This window comes from Triturus cristatus, chromosome 6 (assembly GCF_964204655.1).
Source record: "Triturus cristatus chromosome 6, aTriCri1.1, whole genome shotgun sequence".
Classification (NCBI taxonomy): domain Eukaryota; kingdom Metazoa; phylum Chordata; class Amphibia; order Caudata; family Salamandridae; genus Triturus; species Triturus cristatus.
This window is the reverse complement of record NC_140589.1, coordinates 1,019,830,667-1,019,854,094: the sequence shown is the minus strand read 5'-3', so window position 1 is coordinate 1,019,854,094 and position 23,428 is coordinate 1,019,830,667. Positions and strand designations below refer to the sequence as shown.

Sequence of the window (23,428 nt, the reverse complement as noted above, 5' to 3'; positions counted from 1 at the left end):
TCACCGCAAAACTTTCAGGGTCGGAGCGGAGCTGGACAAAAGTTTGGAAAATTTCGCGAAGATTAGTCAATCGGCGCCAAAGATATTCCCAATAGAATGTTGCGGATTTCCTATGAAAAATAGGTCCTAACTATAACCATCTACTGGCAACCGCCAGTAGATTATATATATATATATATATATACACACACACACACAAAAGTATATATGCATACATTTACATATACACACATACACTGAGGTCCAGGATAATGTCCACCACAGGCTACAGCATTGCACTCCCATTAAGGGTCACCACCCAACGGACTGAGAGGGGACAAATCAGAGGGCACCAGCCCAGTTTGCCTTTTGTCGACTTGCACACAGCATTGATTTGTGTGCACCTCAATTTCCACCTCGGAGGATGCCTTCTCTTGTGCACTGGACAGAAGGGGTAAGGTTACAGAGGAGTTCCAATCTTGAAGCAGTTAAATAGGGAGCATTCAAAGATGGGACACCCCACATAGAATACTCCCTAGTCCAACAGCAACATACAAACACTGTGTACCTGGTACCATCTGAAGTCAGATCGTGTCGTGCTTCTATGGCACCTGGGGTGTGCAGTCTGGCCCAACTGTAAGGCATTTCCAGAAAGGGCACCTGCCATGCAGTAGTCTGAGGCTTTGTTCGCTCACTGGGATCTCTCATGACCAGGCCTCTCTCGCAACATGGGAGGAGAGCTAGTCAGGCTGGTCTGGAGCTGCTGCTCCTGTCCCACTCAGGGGCCACAGCCAGCAACCAACAGCAAAATTAGCCATCAAATACCTGGGCTCCAGGTTGGACCCCACTGCCTTCCACCTGTGCTGCGTATGCAGAGATGAATCTCGACACCTACTCCATGGACCTCGCAACAGGATCACAGCAGAGTCTTTGCTATTTCTCTTTGCTCCTGAGCCATGTGTTGCTTCCTTCTCTCAATATGAGAGAATGATGCAGGATAGCTGAAGTTCTGGGCCAGAGCTCCTCCAAGGTGCATCCACCATCTTGATGCGCTAGCCATGCCCCCATGGACACTATTACTCACACCAGAGGGGGATATTTTTGTTGCAATGCATTCCTCAGTACAGCAGGGGTGCCACTATAGGGATTCATGATTCTTGGTTTACAGACACTGGTGTTGGGATTACAGTTCACTTGCGCTGAAAAATGTTCATGAAGCTATAAAAGCTCTTTTGTTCAGTGCATGAAAAGTCTTGTCTTTACCAGCATCTAAACAGTATTTGGCATCACGCAGGAACGAACATAGACTCATCCAACGTACTCATCCAACATACTCCTCCAACACGTAGTCTTAAGTGAAACTATGACCTTTACTGCTTTTTAGAAACCTTAGGATTCATTACTTGTAAGTAGGAATTCTCAGTAGACTAGCAAAATATCCTCAGGAGTGGAAAGCCTGCCCATCTATGATGGGCAGGCTTGCAGAGAGATCTTCATGCTCATTTGGAAGACCTTTTTAGCTGTGCACCTTCCTTCCTCTTTCTGTAGATTCTCAAATTGACACAACCAAGAATGCTACATGACTCTAGTTGCTCCTGTTGGCCCAGACTGTTCGGCATTTCAGATCTTCTGAAATGGTCAGGGTATTTCCTGTTCCATGTACGCCTGTGGGTGGGAATGGTCTTTATCAGAGTGGGCTGCTCTACCAAACACAGCTTAGGAAAAGAAGCACAAGCACACAATTGCAGGTTTGGACTCCAGCAGTTCCAAGCTGACATGGGGAGCTGCAGGGACAATGCTAGAGTTACAAGAGCCTTGCATTGTTAAAAATGCTGGAATCTGTTTAACTCGATTAACAATTATACACGAAAATAAACACAATCCAGGCAGAAACGTTTGTTTTCTCACAAAGCCAATAGTTTTATATTATTTACCAAGAATAGATGAATAGCCATACTTTTTTGGCTAAAAGGAATTTAATTGGTTTTAATCGATTTTACTGACAAAATGCAGTTAACCACTGTCTGCCTTAAAAGACTAGAGCATCAACCTCAATCCCACTTGCTAAAGCAAGTTAACTTACATTTGATTTCTGTCCAAGTTTGGATAGAGGACGTTGTCGCAATATTGGTACTTCTGGCATGTTTTCTTTCTTCAATAACCTAAGGAGATAGATGGCCATTATCAAGTCGATTGAGATGGAAGACGTGCATGCGGAAATTTGATGTGATGTCAACATACTCTACTTACTCGTTTTGTTTAACAGAAACACCATCTTCGAATATGCTGAATGGAGGTTTAACTGTGGTGACAAAGTTCTGGATGCTCTGGACACCTTTCCCTTTTGAGTCAACTAAAATAGAATTTTTGTAATGTATGAAAACATGCAATGGGTTGCTTTTAATATGTAGTATACAGTGCAGATTGAACCTTCTGTTGAGCAAGCTTTTTCTATTGCCATTTAAAAATGTAAATACTTTAATAAGACTCTCCTTAAATTGACGTGAAAATGTTTCACTTAAATAACTAAATCCTCCTAAAGGACAATCTGATTAAAGTTGTCATAATAGGTTTCAAAATCCAAACGGACAAAAGAACTTTCTGGAATATCTGCCGATTGTTAGGGATACAGGACTGAGTAAAAAACTGCTTTTGCCTCTACATTTGAGGGCCACTATAAGAACTTAAGCAAACATATGAAATTTCACTTAATTGGGCAACATTCTGTTCCTTTCGGTGGAATGGGCAAGGATGACTGGCAGAGTACTTTCATGGATTAGAGTGTGCTAAGTTTAGATACACAGTGTGGTAAACGTGGTGCATACAATTAAACATCAGCATGAAATCTCTGCAGTCTAGAACTCCTTGTGGCTTTCGAATATGGTTTTCACTCACTTTTTATGCCCCGTACGGTATGCGATTATATATATTATATATACATATTATATATACACTTCCCTTCCTTTCTTTCCGGGGGAGGTTCCTGCTGCGTATATATATATATATATATATATATATATATATATATATATATATATATATATATATATATATATATATACACACACACACACATACATACATTCTATGTGGAATAACGTTGGCGCCGATTGACGAATCTTCGTGAAATTTTCCATACTTTTGGCCAGCTCCTATCCTGAATATGTCACGGTGATTCGTCAAGCGGGGGCCGAGAAAAAAGGGGGGTCCCAAAACACGTTTTCCCCATGCATTTTCCCATAGGACCTGTTGACGCAGCTACAGCCCAAACTGCTGAACGGAATTACACCAAATTTGGCAGAGAGGTAGTCCTCAGTTCAGACTCTGGCCTTTTGCTTAAATGGTGTAAATCCATTCAGTAGTTCCTGAGAAAATTAGAGTTAAAAAGATAGATATATCTGGGCGGAGCCTAACCACACATCTCATCGTGAGATCTGATTGGCTGTCAGTATTTCATCCAAGAAGTGTTGGCAGCCATCTTGGGACCAATATACATGATAGCACCTCATTAAAAAGCATTGCAGTTAATAGAAGGTTTTAAGACTTTATAAATCATTTGTTGATGGTACCATACTCATTTTAGGAATTGTGGTGTGTTCTAAGGTGATTTTACCATGTGAAAAAGCCTTCTGCTGTGATATCATGAATCATGTTTGAGAACTATTTTCTCATGCTTTTCCCACAGAGGTTTGGAAGGTGATCTATAAGCTAAACTGAGAGCATATTTTCTGTAAATTCACATTATCTTTCTCAGGCATGTGAGAATGAAGTCTGACATTCTCAGTAAAACATGTACATCCAACAAGGGCAGAGACTCTCAGTTGATTCCTTTGTGTTCTACTACAGCTTCCCAGAGTGTTCTAAAGAACAACTAGAGCGCTAAAAGTCCTACTTATGACAAACGTATTGCACAGCTGAAGCCATCTTGATTGGAATAAAGTGGTAACTCTTAAAACATTTAATTTAAAAAGGAACAAAATGAGGGGGTTCATTTTGCCATAGAAAGAATGATTAGTGGTGTAGAAAGAAAAATTAGGGCACATTTTGAGTGACTTCTCAAATCCTCTTTTATTTCATTAAAAAATTCTGACATGCAGACTGAAACATGCACTTTCAATACCAGCAGCAGATTTCCCTGGTGAGCAGTAGCTTTACTACAGTGATCTAATGAGCAACTAGAGTGCTAACATACAGAATTCATGGCAAATGTGTGACACATCTGAATGTCTTCTTGATGGAACCAAAGTAAAAAACTGAAAGTATTTCCTACTGAGGAGACTGCAGTAAATGAGGAAATTAGGAAACTTCACAACAAATAAATCTCCCAAGATGGCCACCAGAGACAAAAGAGCCCAAATGCAGCACACATATCATCCAGATGTAGCCCAATGACAGAAGTGTGCAAAACGTTTTGTGTATTTGCAGTTTTATATAGTGCAGACTTGTCAGGTATTGGAGTGCTTTACATGAGCATTGGTTACATCACACAAGATCAAATACATTTTGGTTGTAGACATGGGGAGATTAAGTGATTTGACCACAATCACAGAATGTTGAGCTGAAGCAGAAACTCCAACCTGGTTCCCCAGTTGCAAAGTCTGCAGCTCTGGAAGTAACACCACATCCTCTCCCCTAAATGCAACATTTATTGAAGTGGTCAACTGGATAAAAAAACAAAGATTACAAATAATTTAAAAGTTCTTTATCACCATTTGAAAACTTAGAAAATATGTCCTCATTTTAGTTTTTTGGAGCACTAACCCTAATTTTGATGCAAATAAGACCTTCTCATATATGTAATTTCTAATGGAAATGCTCTAGGTATTACAGTTTTGATTACATCAAGATGACGTCAGGCGTTCCTTACTTTTGTAATAAATATAGAATGTTAGCAATCTAGTTGTTCATTGGGATACTGTTGAGAGGCAGAGGCTAGGGGCACTGACTCTGAAAATTGAAGGCAGGTAGGAGAGTGCAGAGGCAACAATTTGACCACACTGGGCAGGCAGGAAGGGCAGTGGCAGCACAACAGACTATGGAGGGCAGTGGAAAGGGGGGCAGGGGCAACAAACCAAAAATACAGGACTGGCAAGAGAGGCTGTGGCAATATAATAGACCATTGTGGGCAGAAGGAAGAGGCAGTGGTAGTACAACCATACATGCCAACAGACCCGTTTCAGCCAGGAAACTTCCAATGTTTTTAAGCTCAAATGGGCTTTATTTGATCTGTCTCCTGTCTACAATCTCCTCTTTTTCAATGCAACTCAAAGGGCAAAATCAATACCCCAGTTTTTTTCCAAAATCTCCCTCTTACCAAGTTCAAAATGTTCGCAAGTATGGTACATTGGATCATGGTAGGCAGGAGGAATTGGGGTAGGGACATGGACTCGGATAACAGAGGACAGGAGGGACATGGAGTGGTGCACCAAACTGACCCTACAGGGCAGACATCAGGGTTTGCAGCAGCACAATACACAACACAGGGCATGCGGGACGGGAGTGCAGCACAACAATCCATAGAAAGCAATACGGAGGGGACAGGACCATGCACATGGACAACAGAGCACAGAGGGGAAAGAGGCAATGGTAGCTAGCTGACCATAAGGGACATACAGGAGAGAAAGCTGCAGCATAACAGACCATAAAGGACAGGAGGGACGGATCAGGGGCATTACAATGGAACAGACAAGCCAGGAGGGAGAGAATAGGGGTCTGCACATGGAAAGACAGGGCTGGGGGCAAGGGGGCAGGGCAGGAGCAGAGAGATGACCATGGAGGTCAGGCAGGATGGGCACTAGAAACAAGACACACCATGGAGAGCAACAATGAGACTATGATGGCATACACACAGACCATGGAGGGAAGGTGGGAGGGGGTCAGGGGCAGCTAGCTGACCACACAGGGAAGGTGGGAGGGGCCATGGCAGCACAGAAGACCATGTATGGCAAGCAGGAGGGTTAGTGGCAGCACAATGGCTAAGTTGGGCAAGAAGGAGGGTGCAGGACCATGCACAAAGGACCATGGAGGATAAAAGGGAGTGTCAGGACCTGGGCACAGACAAGAGAGTTCAGGGGAAGGGGCCTCACAACAGACCGCGCGGGGCAGGCAGGAGGAGCAGTTGCAGCACAACAGACCAGGGAGGGCAGAAGGGTGTGGCAGTAAAATGGACCATGGAGGACAGGAGGAAGGGGATAGGGGCATGGCATGTGGACAGGCAGGGTGGAGGTGGCAGGGACAGGTTACAGTCATCTGACAATGCTAGGCAGGGGGGAGGGGAGTGGCAGCTCAACAGAACGCTCAGAGTAGATAGGAGTGGCAGGTCCATGGAACATGGTGGGCAAAAAGGATGGAGCAGGGGCATGCACAAAGACATCGGAGGGCAGGGGGAAGGAGAATAGGGGCAGCAAGCTAAGCAAAGAGGCTAAGCAGAAGGTCAATGATGGGCCATAGAATTGGGCAATGGAGGGCAGGAGGAGTGGACTGGTACATCATGCTAAATGGAGGGCAGTGGCAGCACATCAGACCATGCATGGCAAAGGGAGGAGGCTAGTCCATGGATTCAGACAACCGAGGATAGGGAGGAGGTGGATGGGGCAGCAAGCTAACAGTTCAGAGAAGGTGGGTATTAGGAACTTTATTGTTTTTAAAATGTGTGTTTGGGCAAACTACTTAAAATATCAACAAGTATGCAGCATAATCTCTCTTTTATTCAGGAAGAAGAGGACGTTTGTGACTGTGACTCCGGGCTCACTTGGCAGAAACACCCCCTGACCCTCCACCCCCATCGCAAAATGTAATGCCCGTGAAAAGGGTAGGTGGAGGCAGTGTTATATAGCACATAGTCCTGAGAGCACGATTGAAAATGAAACTAGATATAGTATATGGTATAAACTATGCACCAAAAAGTGTGATATAAGATGAACCCGCGTGAAATATAATACGCAATACATTGTGCGCAATGACAGATTCATTGGAGAGCGCGAGATAGCACAGGCACTAGCGCGTGCTATGCGATAAGCGCCTTGGAGTGTAATATGCACAGGGCAGTGTTGTGTAACCTAACTAGTCTCTAAAGTTGGAATATAAAATATGTGCCGGGGAGTGTAACGTTGCATATGCACTGTGACAAAGATATGGATCCCAGATTGTAATATGTATGGAATAGCGCTGTGCTTTACAACATAGGCATCGAGGCAGGCACGTTAGATGGGGCAATATAACCCGTGCGAAGGCAAGTGTGGCATGACATTCACGGGGTGGTGTTACTGTGCACATGGGCTAGAGAGTGTCATAGCATACGCACTAGCTGGTGGAATACAACACAGATGTGAATGGCACTCGGCGGGCACTGATGGGTGTAACACAGCATTGGGCTCAGCCAAGAGCACACTGTGACTCTCAAGTGATGTTTGTCTTCTTTCTAGAGAGTAAAATAAAAAGTATTACACATCCGGCAGTGGATGTGTGTTTTATTAACCGTGAGGGGAGTTTCTTGCATAGTTTGGTCGAATTTTTGTCGAATCCCCTTTGAATGGCTTGGTGTGCGTGTGTATTAAATGTGCCCGTCAATAGCTACCCATGTTTGTATAAATAAACGACAAGGGTGTCTACTTGGAGAGTACCCACCGGCGGGGGCGCCGGGATTAGGCACTGTAGGGCGTCAGACACGTCAGAGCTTCACTAGCAGTGTAAATACATTCCACGTGGATTCATTGTATGCATAATCGCCTTTTAATGAATATCACGCAAATCGTCATGGTGATAGGTACATACGGTTTGTCCTGCATGTCCTAGGTGTTTCTATAAATATATTGTTTTTAAAAATAATAAAAAACAAAAGGCCGGCCCCGGGGGATGGGGTCCCCGGGGCCATAAGTGGCCTGAGGGGGGCAACGCAGCCCCCCTCCTAAAGATTTTTTTTTTAAAAAGGCCATGACCCGGGGGTTGGCGTCCCCGGGGCCGATTAAGGCCTTGGGAGGGCCAAATGTATTTTTTTTCAACAAAAAAACATTAGGGTGTAGGCCCTGGGGGATGGGGTCCCCAGGGCCAATTAAAGAAAAAGAAGGGGGGCCACACAGCCCTCCTTCTTAAAAAAATAAAATAAATAAAAGACCGGCATCGCGCCAGAGGCCACACCCCCTCCTTGCAGCACTCTGCAAACGTGCCCCCTGGCCAGTTGTAAGTTGGGGAATTAATTCCCCTTCAAAACTGAGGGTCCCTGAGGGCCAACTAGCCCAACAGATATCTCCAGTATGCACCAGGGAGCTGCGTTGCAGACAGGTGTTCTGAGGCCACGCCCCTTTTTACGCCTCTATGCAACGCAGCTCTGTGGCACTTACTGGAGGTACCTAGTGGGCTAGTTTGACCCTAGGGACCCTTAGGATTCAAGGGAACTTAATCTCAACTTAGAACGGCCACAGGGCGCGTTTACACAGTGGTGAAGGGAGGGGACGGGGCCTGAGGTGACGTGTTCAAACACGCTCTGTGGCGCGTTTTAAGTTGGGGAAATAATTCCCTTTCAATCCCGAGGGACCCTGGGGGCCAACTAGCCCACCAGGTGCTTCCAGTAAGCGCCACTGAGCTGCGTTGCAGCGAGGTGGTCCAGGCCGTGCCACTTTTTACACCTATCTGCAACGCAGCTCTGTGTCGCATACTGGAGGTACCTAGTGGTCTAGTTGGACCCTAGGGACCCTCAGGATTCAAGGGGACTTAATCTCCCAACTTAAAACAGCCACAGGGCGTGTTTACACAGTGGGGATGGGGCCTGAGGTGACGTGTGCAAACACGCCCTGTGGCGCGTTTTAAGAGGTAGTTTTAATCCCCTGCCCTATTATATACTAGGGGCTTACAGAGGCGGTCATGCTAATCACAGGGGGACCCCAAAGCATAGTGTTCCTTAGTGTATGTAGGTGTTTTCACTGTATTCTGAGTGTCTTTTAACATAGCACTGGCTCTAGGACTGCTTAGTCAGACTCAGTTACCACCAGTATCCGTCTGAAAAAGTTGAGGGTACAGGATGATTTTGCAACAAGGCTTCTTTCTGCTCTTCTGTTTGTTCTTTCTGCACGTTATCCTTCTTCCTGCACTTTTCTTCTTCTTTGAGGACTTCTGTTGCTTCTTTCTGCATTTCTTTTTTTTCTTTCTGTGCATTTTTCCTTCTTTCTTCACATGTCCTATCTCTGTAGGCATAGTTAGAAAATAGCATTTCAAAAAACCTTTGATATTCACTGAAAAAACCATAGGTTTCAGGGGCGTTCTAGTTAGCTGGACTTTTCACTAGTACAAAACCATTGAAATTCCCACGTTCTAGTTAGTTCAGCTAACTATAACTCGCTTGCCCACAATGCACTGCTGACGTCACATATTACATCACTCATGACATGGTCAGTGACATCACCCATGACATCACTGATGACATCTCCCATGACCTCACTGATGACATCTCAAATGACATCACTGATGACATCTCAAATGACATCACTGATGACATCACTAATGACATCATCCTTGTGATAGAGTGGCAGACTTCTCCCCCTAATATAACCTTTGATACACATTCAAAAATAAAATGTTCAAAACAATGGACATACCAATACCAGTTACAACAACCTATTCAGTAATTCTAAGATCCACATACACATCCACTCATTCACCAACAGTCCTATACAGTCACTCATACATGTACTCACTCATCATATGTACTCATACACATATACATACTGTTACACAACGCCACTCATCCATAGAGTTACTCGCATACATAGTCACTCATGCTAATAAAGAATCAAACATCCATTTACTTGCATATACAGTTATACACACACCACCACACTTACTTCTACAGAAACTAACACATACTTAGTCTTTTAAACAATCACTTATAGAAAAACATACTTATTCATACAGGAACTCTTCCAATCTCTCACTCTCACATATACTCACTTATATACACCAATAGTCACATATACTAGTTTAAAACATATGTAGTTACTCATAAAGACACTATTGAGACAGTTATTCACTCACTAACACCCATGCACACACTCATCCACCCATACAGTCCTGCACACATGCTGTCTTCAACACATACAGTGAGTCACTCATTCATGCAACTATGCACTATTTAATTCCCCCCCACCGAACCATACAGACACTCAGACACTCATACGGATACTCAAAAAACCAACTAATAACCTATATAGACACTCATGTAGCTACTCACCAACCCATGCAGCCACTTATACACAAAGTGAGAGACTGATACAGATATTTACATATTTAAACATTACTCACTAAGCCATGTATTCACTAAGATACACTCAGTCAGTTATACAATCAATTTTTCAAAAACAAATCATCCATTTAGACACTTATATACCCATTTATTCTTCCATCTACCTTGAGAGATACATATATAAAACATATGTAATTTTCAGAAAAACACACATTCACTGGATGATATCATCAGTGATGTCATCAGTGAATCCGACGGCTCCGGCGTCGAACGTGGATCCGCAGGAGCAGCCGGCGTCGAACGCGGTCGAGCCGGCGGCAGTGAAGAAGGAAGCGGCTTTGACGTCCTCGGCGCCGGTAGATGCCAAGACGGCGTCGCTGGAAAAAACAGCATGAAAGGGGCCTGCGGATAGACTTGCGGCACCCCCAAATTAAATGCCATTGGACCCGCAGGTGCACCAGTGGTATACATGGCTCTCGCAAACACCCCGTACATAGCATTTAAATAATGCGAGGGGTTCTGACCTGGTCCAGGGAACGCAGGGTACTGGTCAGGCATCACCGGACTTGGGCCAACCGGCGCAGACTGTGGAATAAGCGGCGATGCAGGCTCACCCGGGACTTGAAGTTCCTCAACCGTGGCCGGAGACGGAGATGAATCCAGAGCCGGAGATGGAACCGGCGTCGGAGATGGAGCCGGAGCCAGAGAAGAAGCCAGAGACGGCGAAGCCACTGGAGAAGAAGGACCAGGAGGCGAATCCGGAACGGGTGAAGGGGACACAGAGTCCTTTCGGCGTCGAGTTGGCGACTTCGACGCCGAACTCTTGTCCGAGTGGTGTCGAGAAGAGTGCCTCCTCTTCTTCTTGTGCTTCTTGGAACCTGAAGCATGCCCCGAAGTCGACTTCGACGCCGACCTCGACCGTGACCTCGTCCTCGACTTCCTTCTTCCTCTCTTCTCCTTTTTCATCCTTGCGATGAAGAGCTTCGCCTCCCTTTCTTTGAGAGCCTTCGAGGTCATCTTGCGACAGCAAGAACAACCATCCACATCGTGGTCAGATGACAAGCACCACACACAGTCGTCATGTGGATCCGTGATCGACATGTGTTTGCCGCACTCATGACAAGGCTTGAAGCCCGACTGCCTTGTCGACATCTTTCTTGAAAGAGAAACAGAGAAAACCCAGAAAAACACAAAGTAACAGTGAAGCTACCAACAGTGATTCCCGAAATCCGTTGGCGTTGACGGCGCGGAAAAAAGGGAACCGACGTCATCATGCCGACGAGTTCTTCTTAAGGAGCCGGTGACGTCAGTGGAGTCGCGAGCAGAGCCGTGTCTCTGTGACGTCGTCTTCGACCTCATCGGCGTGGACTGCTACAAAAGTTTCCGAATGTTGCTGGCGCAGGGGATATTCACAAGGTGAGGAATCCACTGGCAGATGTATCCATCAGAAAAACACTTACTATAATTAGTAGCCAACTCAAGATCTTCCATAAAGGCCCCTTATAAATCCACCAGGCCCAAAGCAGTATTCGGCAACAGAACCACATCGTTCTCATACAGCAAAGCAGGTAAAAAGTTTTCACCCGCAGTAAATCTGATTCAGGTAGCAGAAGAGAACTCTCCAAAGTATTTATATATAAAAAGAGTAACGGGGCCAGGATACCTCCCTCTTAACTGTAAATAGTTAGGAACCATCCATGTTTTGTTATATCAGGCCATGGAAGTCTCATATCCAGGTGCAAATCCCAAAAAAGTAAAAAATAACCACCGATATTTTGATTCGCCCAATTGACAAAAGCATCATCCAAACCTTAGACCAATTCACCCGAATGAATGAGGACGTAATATCCAATAAATTCTAGATGGATTGAGCATACAGCTATATCTAGCAAACATGTATTCAACAATGAGGTTCATCCAAGCTTGGATGAACCAAAATCATCTGAAATTGAACCCAGGAAAAACCGAGCTGGTCCTGACTGGGGACAGCGCTAAATACTGGGACCCACAGTATTGGCCAACAGAAATGGGTCAAGCTCCGATCCCTTCATCTTCGGCAAAGACGCTTGGTATCACCCTAAACAGCGACCTCGCTCTAAAAACGCAAGTAGGCCAGGTGATATCCAAGTGCCTCTTTCAAATGAGAAAAATCGGGAAGGTCCGTCGCCTTTTGACCCACGAAGCCCTGATACAGGTGGTGATCGCTACCGTGATTTCACACATAGACTACGCTAACTCGATATATTTGGGCCTCCCCCAGTTCCTTCTGAAACGACTTCAGATGGTGCAGAATCAGGCAGCAAGACTGATTTTGAACCAACCTAGATGGCACTCTGCAACCCCTCTTCTGAAAACACTTCACTGGCTCCCGGTCGCCCAACGCTGTACCTTCAAAGTCAGTTGTATAATTTTTAAAGCGCTCCACTGTAAAAGCCCTACCTTCATCACAAAACTCATTATAAAGTATGCCCCGTCCCGTAGCCTTCGCTCAGCCCAACAATGCCTTTTACAAACCCCATCCTTTAAACGTAAACGCTCGGGCGGCTGCAGATTTGGCACTTTGGCACCTCGTCTGTGGAATGCACTTCCCCTTGAGATCCGGCTATGCCCCAACCTCATATCATTCAGGAAATCCCTAAAGACCTGGCTTTACCAACAAGCCTACTACTAATTCCGCAGGCTTCCAACTCTGACTGTTCTCTGTCTCTACAGCGCCAGGAAACCAACCGGTGTCAGTGCGCTATACAAATCATTGTTAACATAACATAACATTTGCTCATGCCCAACTGCAAGTTCAAATACTGGTTGTGAGAAAGTGGCTCTGTATATACTGTTCCCTAATAGGTACAGGGTGTACAGAGTCCACAGTCCCCCAGAGGCTGGTAGAGGTCAAAGTTAGGTATGACCTTACTCTCAAAAGTGGTAGCTTGGTCGAGCAGTAAGGCAGTACCAGAGGACAGTGTAAAGCATTTATTGTACCCACTCAGTCAGCAAATGGTTTCACACACTCAATAACTGAACTCTAGGCCAATGATTTGTATATATAAAATATATGCTTGTTTTATTTTTAGAACCACAAGGGGGTAAAAATATACTTTCTCAGAATGAGAGGTTGAATGTAAATACTTTTGTTTCAAGCAATAAATTTGTGTAAACAGTCACAGTTGGTTGCAATAAACAATCCTATTTCCTAAACATAACAATGCATTGAGCTCAATGGTAAATTCAGGTTATTTGTAATAAATTACTTTTCAGATTACTTTTGGAATCCCAGGTCTGGATCCTAGAACCAGCCTGGGGTCAGTATTCAGAATCAAGTGATGAAAGTCGACTTAATAACTGTAATGATTTTTAAATAATATTTAGCTATTTCAAAAGTTAGCACTTAGAAAATATTTCACAGAAAACATTCAATGGATCTCTATGGCAAGAAATTCAAATTGCAGGTAGAGTACTTTATCGTTACTTTAGTAATCCAGGACTGGGTGCCTAGACCCAGGACTGGGGTCCTTATCAAAAGCAGGTAAGTAATTTCGTTTGCAGAAATGGTACGATTTTAAAAGAATATTTCAAATTTGCAAAAGTAGACACTTAGAAGAAATTTCACAGAAAAGCAGACAATGGTTTCCTATGGGAGAAAAATGAGTTAGAAGTAAGTATAGTTGTGAACACTTTTCAGAGTCAGGGCTGGGCACCAAGATCCAGCACTGGGAGCTCACCTAGGAGCAGGTGAGTAAATTCGTTTTTGTCACTTGGCTGATTTTTGGTGAATTTTTGCAGTTTTGAAAAGTTCACACTTAGAAGATTTTTGAAGAAAAAGCCAGTCAATGTTACCCTATGAGGAAAATGAAGTTAGCGGTTTAAGGGTAAGTACTCGACTGGTAGTGTTGAAATTCCGGGCATGGACTCAGGGGTCCCCCAGTGTCAGGTAGGTACAGTTGGTTCACCCTCAGCGGTTTCAGGACGGCCGGGTGCAGAGAGAGTTGGGCCCAATGTTATCCTATGAGGGATAGGGGGGCCTTGGTTGGTGGCTGCTGTCTGGCAAGCCACGCGGCTGTGGGAGCTGGGCTCCTGGTCACTTACTCAGGGCAAGTGGGGAAGTAGGTTAGTGTAGAGAGGGCACTGCCAGGGCCACTCGGGCGGCTGGGTGCAGGGTGCTTTTGAGCCTTAGGGCGCTCAATGGAAATCAATGGGAATGTTCCGGTTTGGAAAGAGGCTGCAGGCTCGGGGACGAGGATGTTTCAGGTGCCACCACCACTTCGAGAGGTAAGTTGGGTAGTTGTAGGTTAGGTGGGTACCCCGGGATTGGGCACAGGGGGTCGCAGGGCGCCGGGTGCAGGGGTGCCTTTTGACGTCGGGAATCTTACCCTCTGGTTGATCGCGGCTGGGGTGGCACTTGGTTCTGAGGCTGCAGGCTTCTTCCGGGATGTCGAGGGGGGTCCTTGGGTGCCGGACTCTGGGTCACAGTCGCCGTGGGGTCGTCCTCTGGGTCTTTGTCCACTCCGGCACTGGCCAGGCTTGGCTGGTGCAGAGTGTGTTGGGTCCGCGGTCCCGGGCTGGTGCCAGGGATAGCAAGTAGGTTTCTTGAGTAGAGCCTCTACTCGTGGGAGTCCCAGGGGCTTAGAGCTAAAAGGTAGCCAGGTCCTCCGGGGTTGGTGAGGTTGCTGGCCACGTGGGATGCCGCGCTGGTGCAGGTTCGAGAGTCGACAGGCCGGTAGGGCTGGGGCCAAAGCAGTTGGTGTCTTCTTCTCTTTTTAGCAGCTGCAGGGCAGGTCTTTGTTCTTCTTGCTCTTCTTGTCGTTTTTCTATCTGGAATCTGAGGAAGGAAGGTTCAGGGGGCCCCTAAATACTAGATTTAGGGGCGTTACAGGTAGGTGAAGGCCAGGGACCAATGGGTCCTTGTCCTGGGGTGGGTACACCCCCTATCCTGCCTCTCTCCTGTGGGAGGGGGGCAGTAGCCTAATCCTGATAGGGTAGGGCCTCCCATCTTCAAGATGGCGAGAGCCCGGAGATGTGCTTCACCTCGCCTCCCCCACCTGAGGGGTGGGGTGGGCAGGCTGGCACATCCCCTGTCCTTGTATGGGGTTTCCGGCCAAGCTTCCCGCCAGAGTGGGGGGTTGCAGTGGCCTGGGGAAACTCCAACTGGCGGCAGGCCTTTGAAGCTTCCCTTTGCTCATCCTGGGGGAGGAGATTTCTCACCTCACCCAGGATGTGCATTGTTGCAGGCCCGGGAGAGCAGGGGCTCTCCCACCCAGGGGTCCAGCAACGTGTCTGCTGTGTGGCAGCCTGGGCAGCCTCAGAGCAGACGTGGATTGCAAGTTAGCTGTAAGGGGGCATCTTCTAAGATGCCCTCTGGGGTGCTTAGTACATTAAATCCTACACTGGCATCAGTGTGGGTTCAATGTGCTGAGAAGTTTGATACCAAACTTCCCAGGCTTCAGTGTTGCCAATATGGTGCGGTGGAGCTCGTGTTTGACAAGCTCTCAGCACCATGTATTCTTAAATGACAGCACTGCACTTACAGTGCCCAGGAATGGACCCGGGTACTGTAGGGGCACAGGGCTCCTGCTCCTGTGCCCACACCATAGGCGTAATGCACCCAGCTAGAGGGGTGGCTGACATATGCCTTGGCAGTGTAGGTGATGGGCATGGTACACAGTGATGTGTGCCATGTCGACTCTTTGTTTTGTCCTGCACCCAGACACTCAGCCTGCAAGGGCAGTGTGTGTGTGTAAGGGTACAGGGCCTCTGAGGGTGGCACAATGAGTGCTGCAGCCCTTAGAGGCCTTCCCTGGTCACAAGGCCCTGGGTACCTAGGGTACCATTTACTAGGGGCTGACATGTGGCTAGGGTTTGCCAATTTGGAGTTTGTGTGGTTTAAGGAAGGAACATAGGCCCTGGGCACCTGATTGGCAGGAACCCAGGGTACACTCAATCGAAGTACATTCAGCAATTTAGCAAAAAGTGGGGGCATACCATGCAAGAAAAATGGCACTTTCTCACACAACCCCCCCCCCAAACGAAAGGTGATGAGACTAACCTTGTCCTATGGAGTCTTCATTGTCTAAGTGGAAGAACCTGGAAAGTCCATCTGCATTGGCATGGGCAGTCCCTGGTCTGTGTTCCACTTCAAAGTCCATTCCCTGTAGGGAGATGGACCACCTCAGTAGTTTTGGATTTTCCCCTTTCATCTGCATTAGCCATCTGAGAGGTCTGTGGTCAGTTTGAACTAGGAAGTGAGTGCCAAACAAGTATGGCCTCAGCTTCTTCAGGGACCAAACCACAGCAAAGGCCTCCCTCTCAATGGCACTCCAACGCTGCTCTCTAGGGAGTAGTCTTCTGCTTATAAAAGCAACAGGTTGGTCTTGGCCTTCATCATTGGTCTGGGATAGGACCGCTCCTATCCCTAGCTCAGAGGCATCAGTCTGCACTATGAACTGCTTGGCATAATCTGGAGCTTTTAGAATTGGTGCTGAGCACATTGCTTCTTTTAGGGTGTCAAAAGCCTTTTGACAACTAACTGTCCAGTTAACTTTCTTGGGCATTTTCTTGGAGGTGAGTTCTGTGAGGGGGGTCACAATGGACCCATACCCCTTCACAAACCTCCTGTAGTACCCAGTCAAGCCAAGGAATGCCCTGACTTGGGTCTGGGTTGTTGGAGCTATCCAGTCCATGATGGCCTGGATTTTGGGTTGTAAGGGCTGTACCTGGCCTCCACCTACAAGGTGGCCCAAGTACACCACAGTGCCCTGCCCTATCTGGCATTTGGATGCCTTGATAGTGAGACCTGCACTCTGCAGAGCCTCTAAAACCTTCCCAAGGTGGATCAGGTGATCCTGCCAGGTGGAGCTAAAGACAGCAATATCATCAAGATAAGCTGCACTAAAGGACTCCAACCCAGCCAGGACATGGTTCACCAACCTCTGGAAGGTGGCAGGGGCATTCTTTAACCCAAAGGGCATCACAGTAAACTGATAATGCCCATCAGGGGTGGAGAATGCTGTCTTTTCTTTTGCTCCTGGGGCCATGCCAATCTGCCAGTACCCTGCAGTTAAGTCAAAGGTACTGAGAAATTTGGCAGCCCCCAATTTGTCTATCAGTTCATCTGCTCTTGGGATAGGGTGAGCATCTGTCTTGGTGACAGAGTTGAGCCCTCTATAGTCCACACAGAACCTCATCTCTCTCTTTTCACCCTGTTGATGAGGTTTGGGGACCAGAACCACTGGGCTAGCCCAGGGGCTCTCTGAAGGCTCAATGACCCCTAACTCCAGCATCTTGCTGACCTCAGCTTTGATGCTTTCCTTGACTTGATCTGACTGTCGATAGATTTTGTTCTTGACAGGTGCACTGTCACCAGTGTCCACATCATGGGTACACCAGCTTGTCAGACCAGGGGTCAGGGAAAAGAGGCTAGCATATTGTTGCAAGACTTGCTTGCAGTCAGTCTGCTGTTGGGCAGAGAGGGTGTCTGAGAAAATCACACCATCTACTGACCCATCTTTTGGGCTGTAGGATAGGAGGTCAGGGAGTGGCTCACTCTCTGCTTCCTGTTCTTCATCAGTCACCATCAGCATGGTGATGTCAGCCCTATCATTGTAGAGTTTAAGGCGGTTCACATGGATGACCCTTTTGGGTGTCCTGCTAGTGCCCAGGTCAACTAGATAGGTGACCTCACTCTTTCTCTCTAGGATAGGGTAAGGGCCACTCCATTTGTCTTGGAGAGCCCTTGGTGCCACTGGCTCCAAAACCCACACCTGTTGCCCTGGTTGAAATTCAACCAGTGCAGCTTTTTGGTCATACCAGTGCTTCTGGAGCTCCTGGCTGGCCTCAAGGTTCTTGGATGCCTTTTCCATATACTCAGCCATTCTGGACCTTAGGCCAAGCACATAGTCCACTATGTCTTGTTTGGGTTCCTGAAGAGGCCTCTCCCAGCCCTCTTTTACAAGACATAGTGGTCCCCTCACAGGATGACCAAACAGAAGTTCAAAGGGTGAGAAACCTACTCCCTTCTGTGGCACTTCCCTGTAAGCGAAAAGCAAGCATGGTAACAGGACATCCCACCTCCTTTTGAGTTTCTCAGGGAGTCCCATGATCATACCTTTCAATGTCTTGTTGAACCTCTCAACAAGGCCATTGGTTTGTGGGTGGTAGGGTGTAGTAAACTTGTACTGCACTCCACACTCTTTCCACATGTGTGTTAGGTAAGCAGACATGAAGTTGGAACCTCTGTCTGAAACCACCTCCTTAGGAAAACCCACCCTGGTGAAGACACCCAGGAGGGCCTTGGCTACTGCAGGAGCTGTAGTAGTCCTAAGTGGAATTGCTTCAGGGTACCTAGTAGCATGATCCATTACTACTAGAATGAATTTGTTCCCTGAGGCTGTGGGAGGTTCAAGTGGACCCACAATGTCCACACCTACCCTTTCAAAGGGGACCCCCACCACTGGTAGTGGAATGAGGGGGGCCTTTGGGTGGCCACCTGTCTTGCCACTGGCCTGACAGGTAACACAGGAGCTGACAAACTCCTTCACCTTTTGGTGCATCTGGGGCCAGTAAAAGTGACTCACTAACCTTTCCCAAGTTTTGGATTGCCCCAGATGTCCAGCTAGGGGGATGTCATGAGCCAAAGTTAGGAGGAACTCCCTGTACTTCTGTGGCACTACCACCCTCCTGGTGGCTCCAGGAGTGGGGTCTCTTGCCTCAGCATACAGTAATCCCTCTTCCCAATAAGCTCTGTGGGTACCACTGACATCTCCCCTGGCTTCTGAAGCAGCTTGTTGTCTCAGGCTTTCAAGAGTGGGACAGTCTCGCTGGCCCTGGCACAGCTCTTCCCTAGAGGGTCCCCCTGGGCCCAAGAGTTCAACCTGGTAAGGGTCAAGCTCCATGGACTCAGTTCCCTCAGGGGTATCTACATCCTCTCCAGGGGGAGAGGGGTTCTGAGTGTTTGGCTGTACAGAAGCTGGTCCCCCAGTCTCCTTGCCCTTCCTCTTGGTTGGTTGGGCCATTATTCCAGGCTCCAAACCTACTTTTTCACCCTTCCTCTTGCTCTGTGCTCTGGTTTGCACACACACCAATTCAGGGATGCCCAGCATGGCTGCATGGGCCTTTAACTCAACTTCAGCCCAGGCTGAGGTTTCCAGATCATTTCCAAGCAGGCATGCAGCTGGCAACTTTGGAGAGACCACTACCTGTTTCAGGCCAGTAACCCCCCCCCCAGCCTAATGTTACCATGGCCATGGGATGACTAGTGGTGACACTGTCAGCGTTGGTGACTGGGTAAGACTTCCCAATCAAGTATTGCTCAGGGGAAACCAGTGTGTCTTTCACCATAGTGACACTGGCACCTGTATCCCTCAGAGCTTCTACCCTAGTTCCATTTACCCAGGGGTACTGTAAGTATTTCTTTAAGTTGGGGGGCCACACAGCCACAGTGGCAAACTCCACTTCTCCCAAGGAGACTAAACTTGCTTCAGTGTGTTCCCAGATTTGCTCAGGGTACACCTCTGATCCCATTTGTATACTTGCTGCCCCAGGAGTGGCTGTACTGGGTGCCTTAGGGGCTTTGTTTAGGGGGCAAGATACAGTTAGGTGTCCCTGCTTCTTACAGGTATTACACCAGGCCTTTAAGGGATCAAAGTTCTTCCCCCTATATGGTTGGGGCACATAGGGAGTAGTTTGGGTCCCACCCACCTGAACAGGTTTTTGGGGCCCTTTGGAAGACTCAGACTTTTTATCTTGGGGATTCTCACCACCTTTCCCCTGGGGAGGTTTTGTGACCACCTTCTTTTGGTCACCCCCAGTGGTTGTCTTGGTCACCCTAGTCTTGACCCAGTGGTCTGCCTTCTTTCCCAATTCTTGGGGAGAAATTAGACCTAGGTCTACCAAATGCTGATGCAACTTTTCATTTGTGCAGTTACTCAAAATATGTTCCTTCATGAATAAATTGTACAATCCAGTAAAATCCTGCACACCATGTCCAGCTAACCAACCATCCAGTGTCTTCACTGAGAAATCTACAAAATCAATCCAGGACTGGGTCTGGGTTTTGTGAGCCCCCCTGAATCTAATTCTATACTCCTCAGTGGTGAATCCGAATCCCTCAATCAGAGCTTTCTTCATGAGGTCATAGGATCCTGCTTCTGGCCCAGAGAGAGTCAGAAGCCTGTCCCTGCAGTTACCAGAGAACAGTTCCCACAGGAGTGCCCCCCAGAGAGGTTTCTTTACTTTCCTGATATCACAAGCCCTCTCAAAGGCTGTGAACCATTTGGTGATATCATCACCTTCCTCAAATTTAGGGACAATCCCTTTGGGGATTTTAAGGTCAGAAGTTTCCTCCCTATCCTTGTTTTTATTATTGCTGCCACCATTGATGGGTGCTAAACCCATCTCTCTCCTTTCCTTTTCTAGAGCCAGGAGCCTGGACTCTAGATCTATTCTTTTGGCCAGCCTCACAAGGCTGTCCTCTTCACTGGGGGGTCCCCCAGTGTTGTCTCTGGGACCAGAGCCACCTGTGTGGTCTCTAGGTGCCCAGATGCTATGTCTTGAGTTGGAGGGTATGGGTGCCATCTCCTCCCTAGGGAATAGTATGGGGAGGTTGCTGTCCTCCTCCCCTGTTTCCCTTTCCTCATCTGACTGGCCATCACCATGTTCAGATGGGTGGTCTTTAGCATACTCAGCCAGGAGCTCCTGGAGCCCTTGTTTGGATGGATGCTGACCCATTTGTAAATTTTTGAGTTTACATAAGGACCTCAATTCCTTGAAAGACAAGTGTAAGTAAGGTGTGAGGTCGAGCTCCTCCACCAGGTCCATGTTATTATTATCACTAATAGCTGGGTTTGTTTGAGACATTCTAACCTGACAGTTCTAACCCTCTACCCTGACTATAGTGACTTTTATTTTTCTAAAATTCTAATGGGACTTAAGCAAGGCCCTAGCAAGACTTTTAGTAATTTTGGAAAAACCAATCAGAATTCTAAAGGCAATTTTTAAGAGTTCTGTCGTGTGATCAGATGGTAACCAAGTAGTCCAACAAATGCAAGTTTGTATCCCACCGCTGATCCACCAATGTGAGAAAGTGGCTCTGTATATACTGTTCCCTAATAGGTACAGGGTGTACAGAGTCCACAGTCCCCCAGAGGCTGGTAGAGGTCAAAGTTAGGTATGACCTTACTCTCAAAAGTGGTAGCTTGGTCGAGCAGTAAGGCAGTACCAGAGGACAGTGTAAAGCATTTATTGTACCCACTCAGTCAGCAAATGGTTTCACACACTCAATAACTGAACTCTAGGCCAATGATTTGTATATATAAAATATATGCTTGTTTTATTTTTAGAACCACAAGGGGGTAAAAATATACTTTCTCAGAATGAGAGGTTGAATGTAAATACTTTTGTTTCAAGCAATAAATTTGTGTAAACAGTCACAGTTGGTTGCAATAAACAATCCTATTTCCTAAACATAACAATGCATTGAGCTCAATGGTAAATTCAGGTTATTTGTAATAAATTACTTTTCAGATTACTTTTGGAATCCCAGGTCTGGATCCTAGAACCAGCCTGGGGTCAGTATTCAGAATCAAGTGATGAAAGTCGACTTAATAACTGTAATGATTTTTAAATAATATTTAGCTATTTCAAAAGTTAGCACTTAGAAAATATTTCACAGAAAACATTCAATGGATCTCTATGGCAAGAAATTCAAATTGCAGGTAGAGTACTTTATCGTTACTTTAGTAATCCAGGACTGGGTGCCTAGACCCAGGACTGGGGTCCTTATCAAAAGCAGGTAAGTAATTTCGTTTGCAGAAATGGTACGATTTTAAAAGAATATTTCAAATTTGCAAAAGTAGACACTTAGAAGAAATTTCACAGAAAAGCAGACAATGGTTTCCTATGGGAGAAAAATGAGTTAGAAGTAAGTATAGTTGTGAACACTTTTCAGAGTCAGGGCTGGGCACCAAGATCCAGCACTGGGAGCTCACCTAGGAGCAGGTGAGTAAATTCGTTTTTGTCACTTGGCTGATTTTTGGTGAATTTTTGCAGTTTTGAAAAGTTCACACTTAGAAGATTTTTGAAGAAAAAGCCAGTCAATGTTACCCTATGAGGAAAATGAAGTTAGCGGTTTAAGGGTAAGTACTCGACTGGTAGTGTTGAAATTCCGGGCATGGACTCAGGGGTCCCCCAGTGTCAGGTAGGTACAGTTGGTTCACCCTCAGCGGTTTCAGGACGGCCGGGTGCAGAGAGAGTTGGGCCCAATGTTATCCTATGAGGGATAGGGGGGCCTTGGTTGGTGGCTGCTGTCTGGCAAGCCACGCGGCTGTGGGAGCTGGGCTCCTGGTCACTTACTCAGGGCAAGTGGGGAAGTAGGTTAGTGTAGAGAGGGCACTGCCAGGGCCACTCGGGCGGCTGGGTGCAGGGTGCTTTTGAGCCTTAGGGCGCTCAATGGAAATCAATGGGAATGTTCCGGTTTGGAAAGAGGCTGCAGGCTCGGGGACGAGGATGTTTCAGGTGCCACCACCACTTCGAGAGGTAAGTTGGGTAGTTGTAGGTTAGGTGGGTACCCCGGGATTGGGCACAGGGGGTCGCAGGGCGCCGGGTGCAGGGGTGCCTTTTGACGTCGGGAATCTTACCCTCTGGTTGATCGCGGCTGGGGTGGCACTTGGTTCTGAGGCTGCAGGCTTCTTCCGGGATGTCGAGGGGGGTCCTTGGGTGCCGGACTCTGGGTCACAGTCGCCGTGGGGTCGTCCTCTGGGTCTTTGTCCACTCCGGCACTGGCCAGGCTTGGCTGGTGCAGAGTGTGTTGGGTCCGCGGTCCCGGGCTGGTGCCAGGGATAGCAAGTAGGTTTCTTGAGTAGAGCCTCTACTCGTGGGAGTCCCAGGGGCTTAGAGCTAAAAGGTAGCCAGGTCCTCCGGGGTTGGTGAGGTTGCTGGCCACGTGGGATGCCGCGCTGGTGCAGGTTCGAGAGTCGACAGGCCGGTAGGGCTGGGGCCAAAGCAGTTGGTGTCTTCTTCTCTTTTTAGCAGCTGCAGGGCAGGTCTTTGTTCTTCTTGCTCTTCTTGTCGTTTTTCTATCTGGAATCTGAGGAAGGAAGGTTCAGGGGGCCCCTAAATACTAGATTTAGGGGCGTTACAGGTAGGTGAAGGCCAGGGACCAATGGGTCCTTGTCCTGGGGTGGGTACACCCCCTATCCTGCCTCTCTCCTGTGGGAGGGGGGCAGT

General features: G+C 47.1%; 1 protein-coding gene across 1 annotated transcript in view; it reads right to left on the bottom strand.

Moving 5' to 3' along the window:
• The window catches only part of BUB1 (BUB1 mitotic checkpoint serine/threonine kinase), an 850,308-nt gene that overhangs the window by 422,162 nt on the left and 404,718 nt on the right, over positions 1-23,428 (bottom strand). Inside the window, exons 21-22 of the mRNA XM_085611813.1 lie at positions 2,230-2,332; positions 2,063-2,141 (exon numbers count right to left, since the gene is read on the bottom strand). Of these exons, the coding sequence (XP_085467939.1) occupies positions 2,063-2,141; positions 2,230-2,332 (182 nt within the window). The remainder of the gene's footprint in view (positions 1-2,062; positions 2,142-2,229; positions 2,333-23,428) is intronic.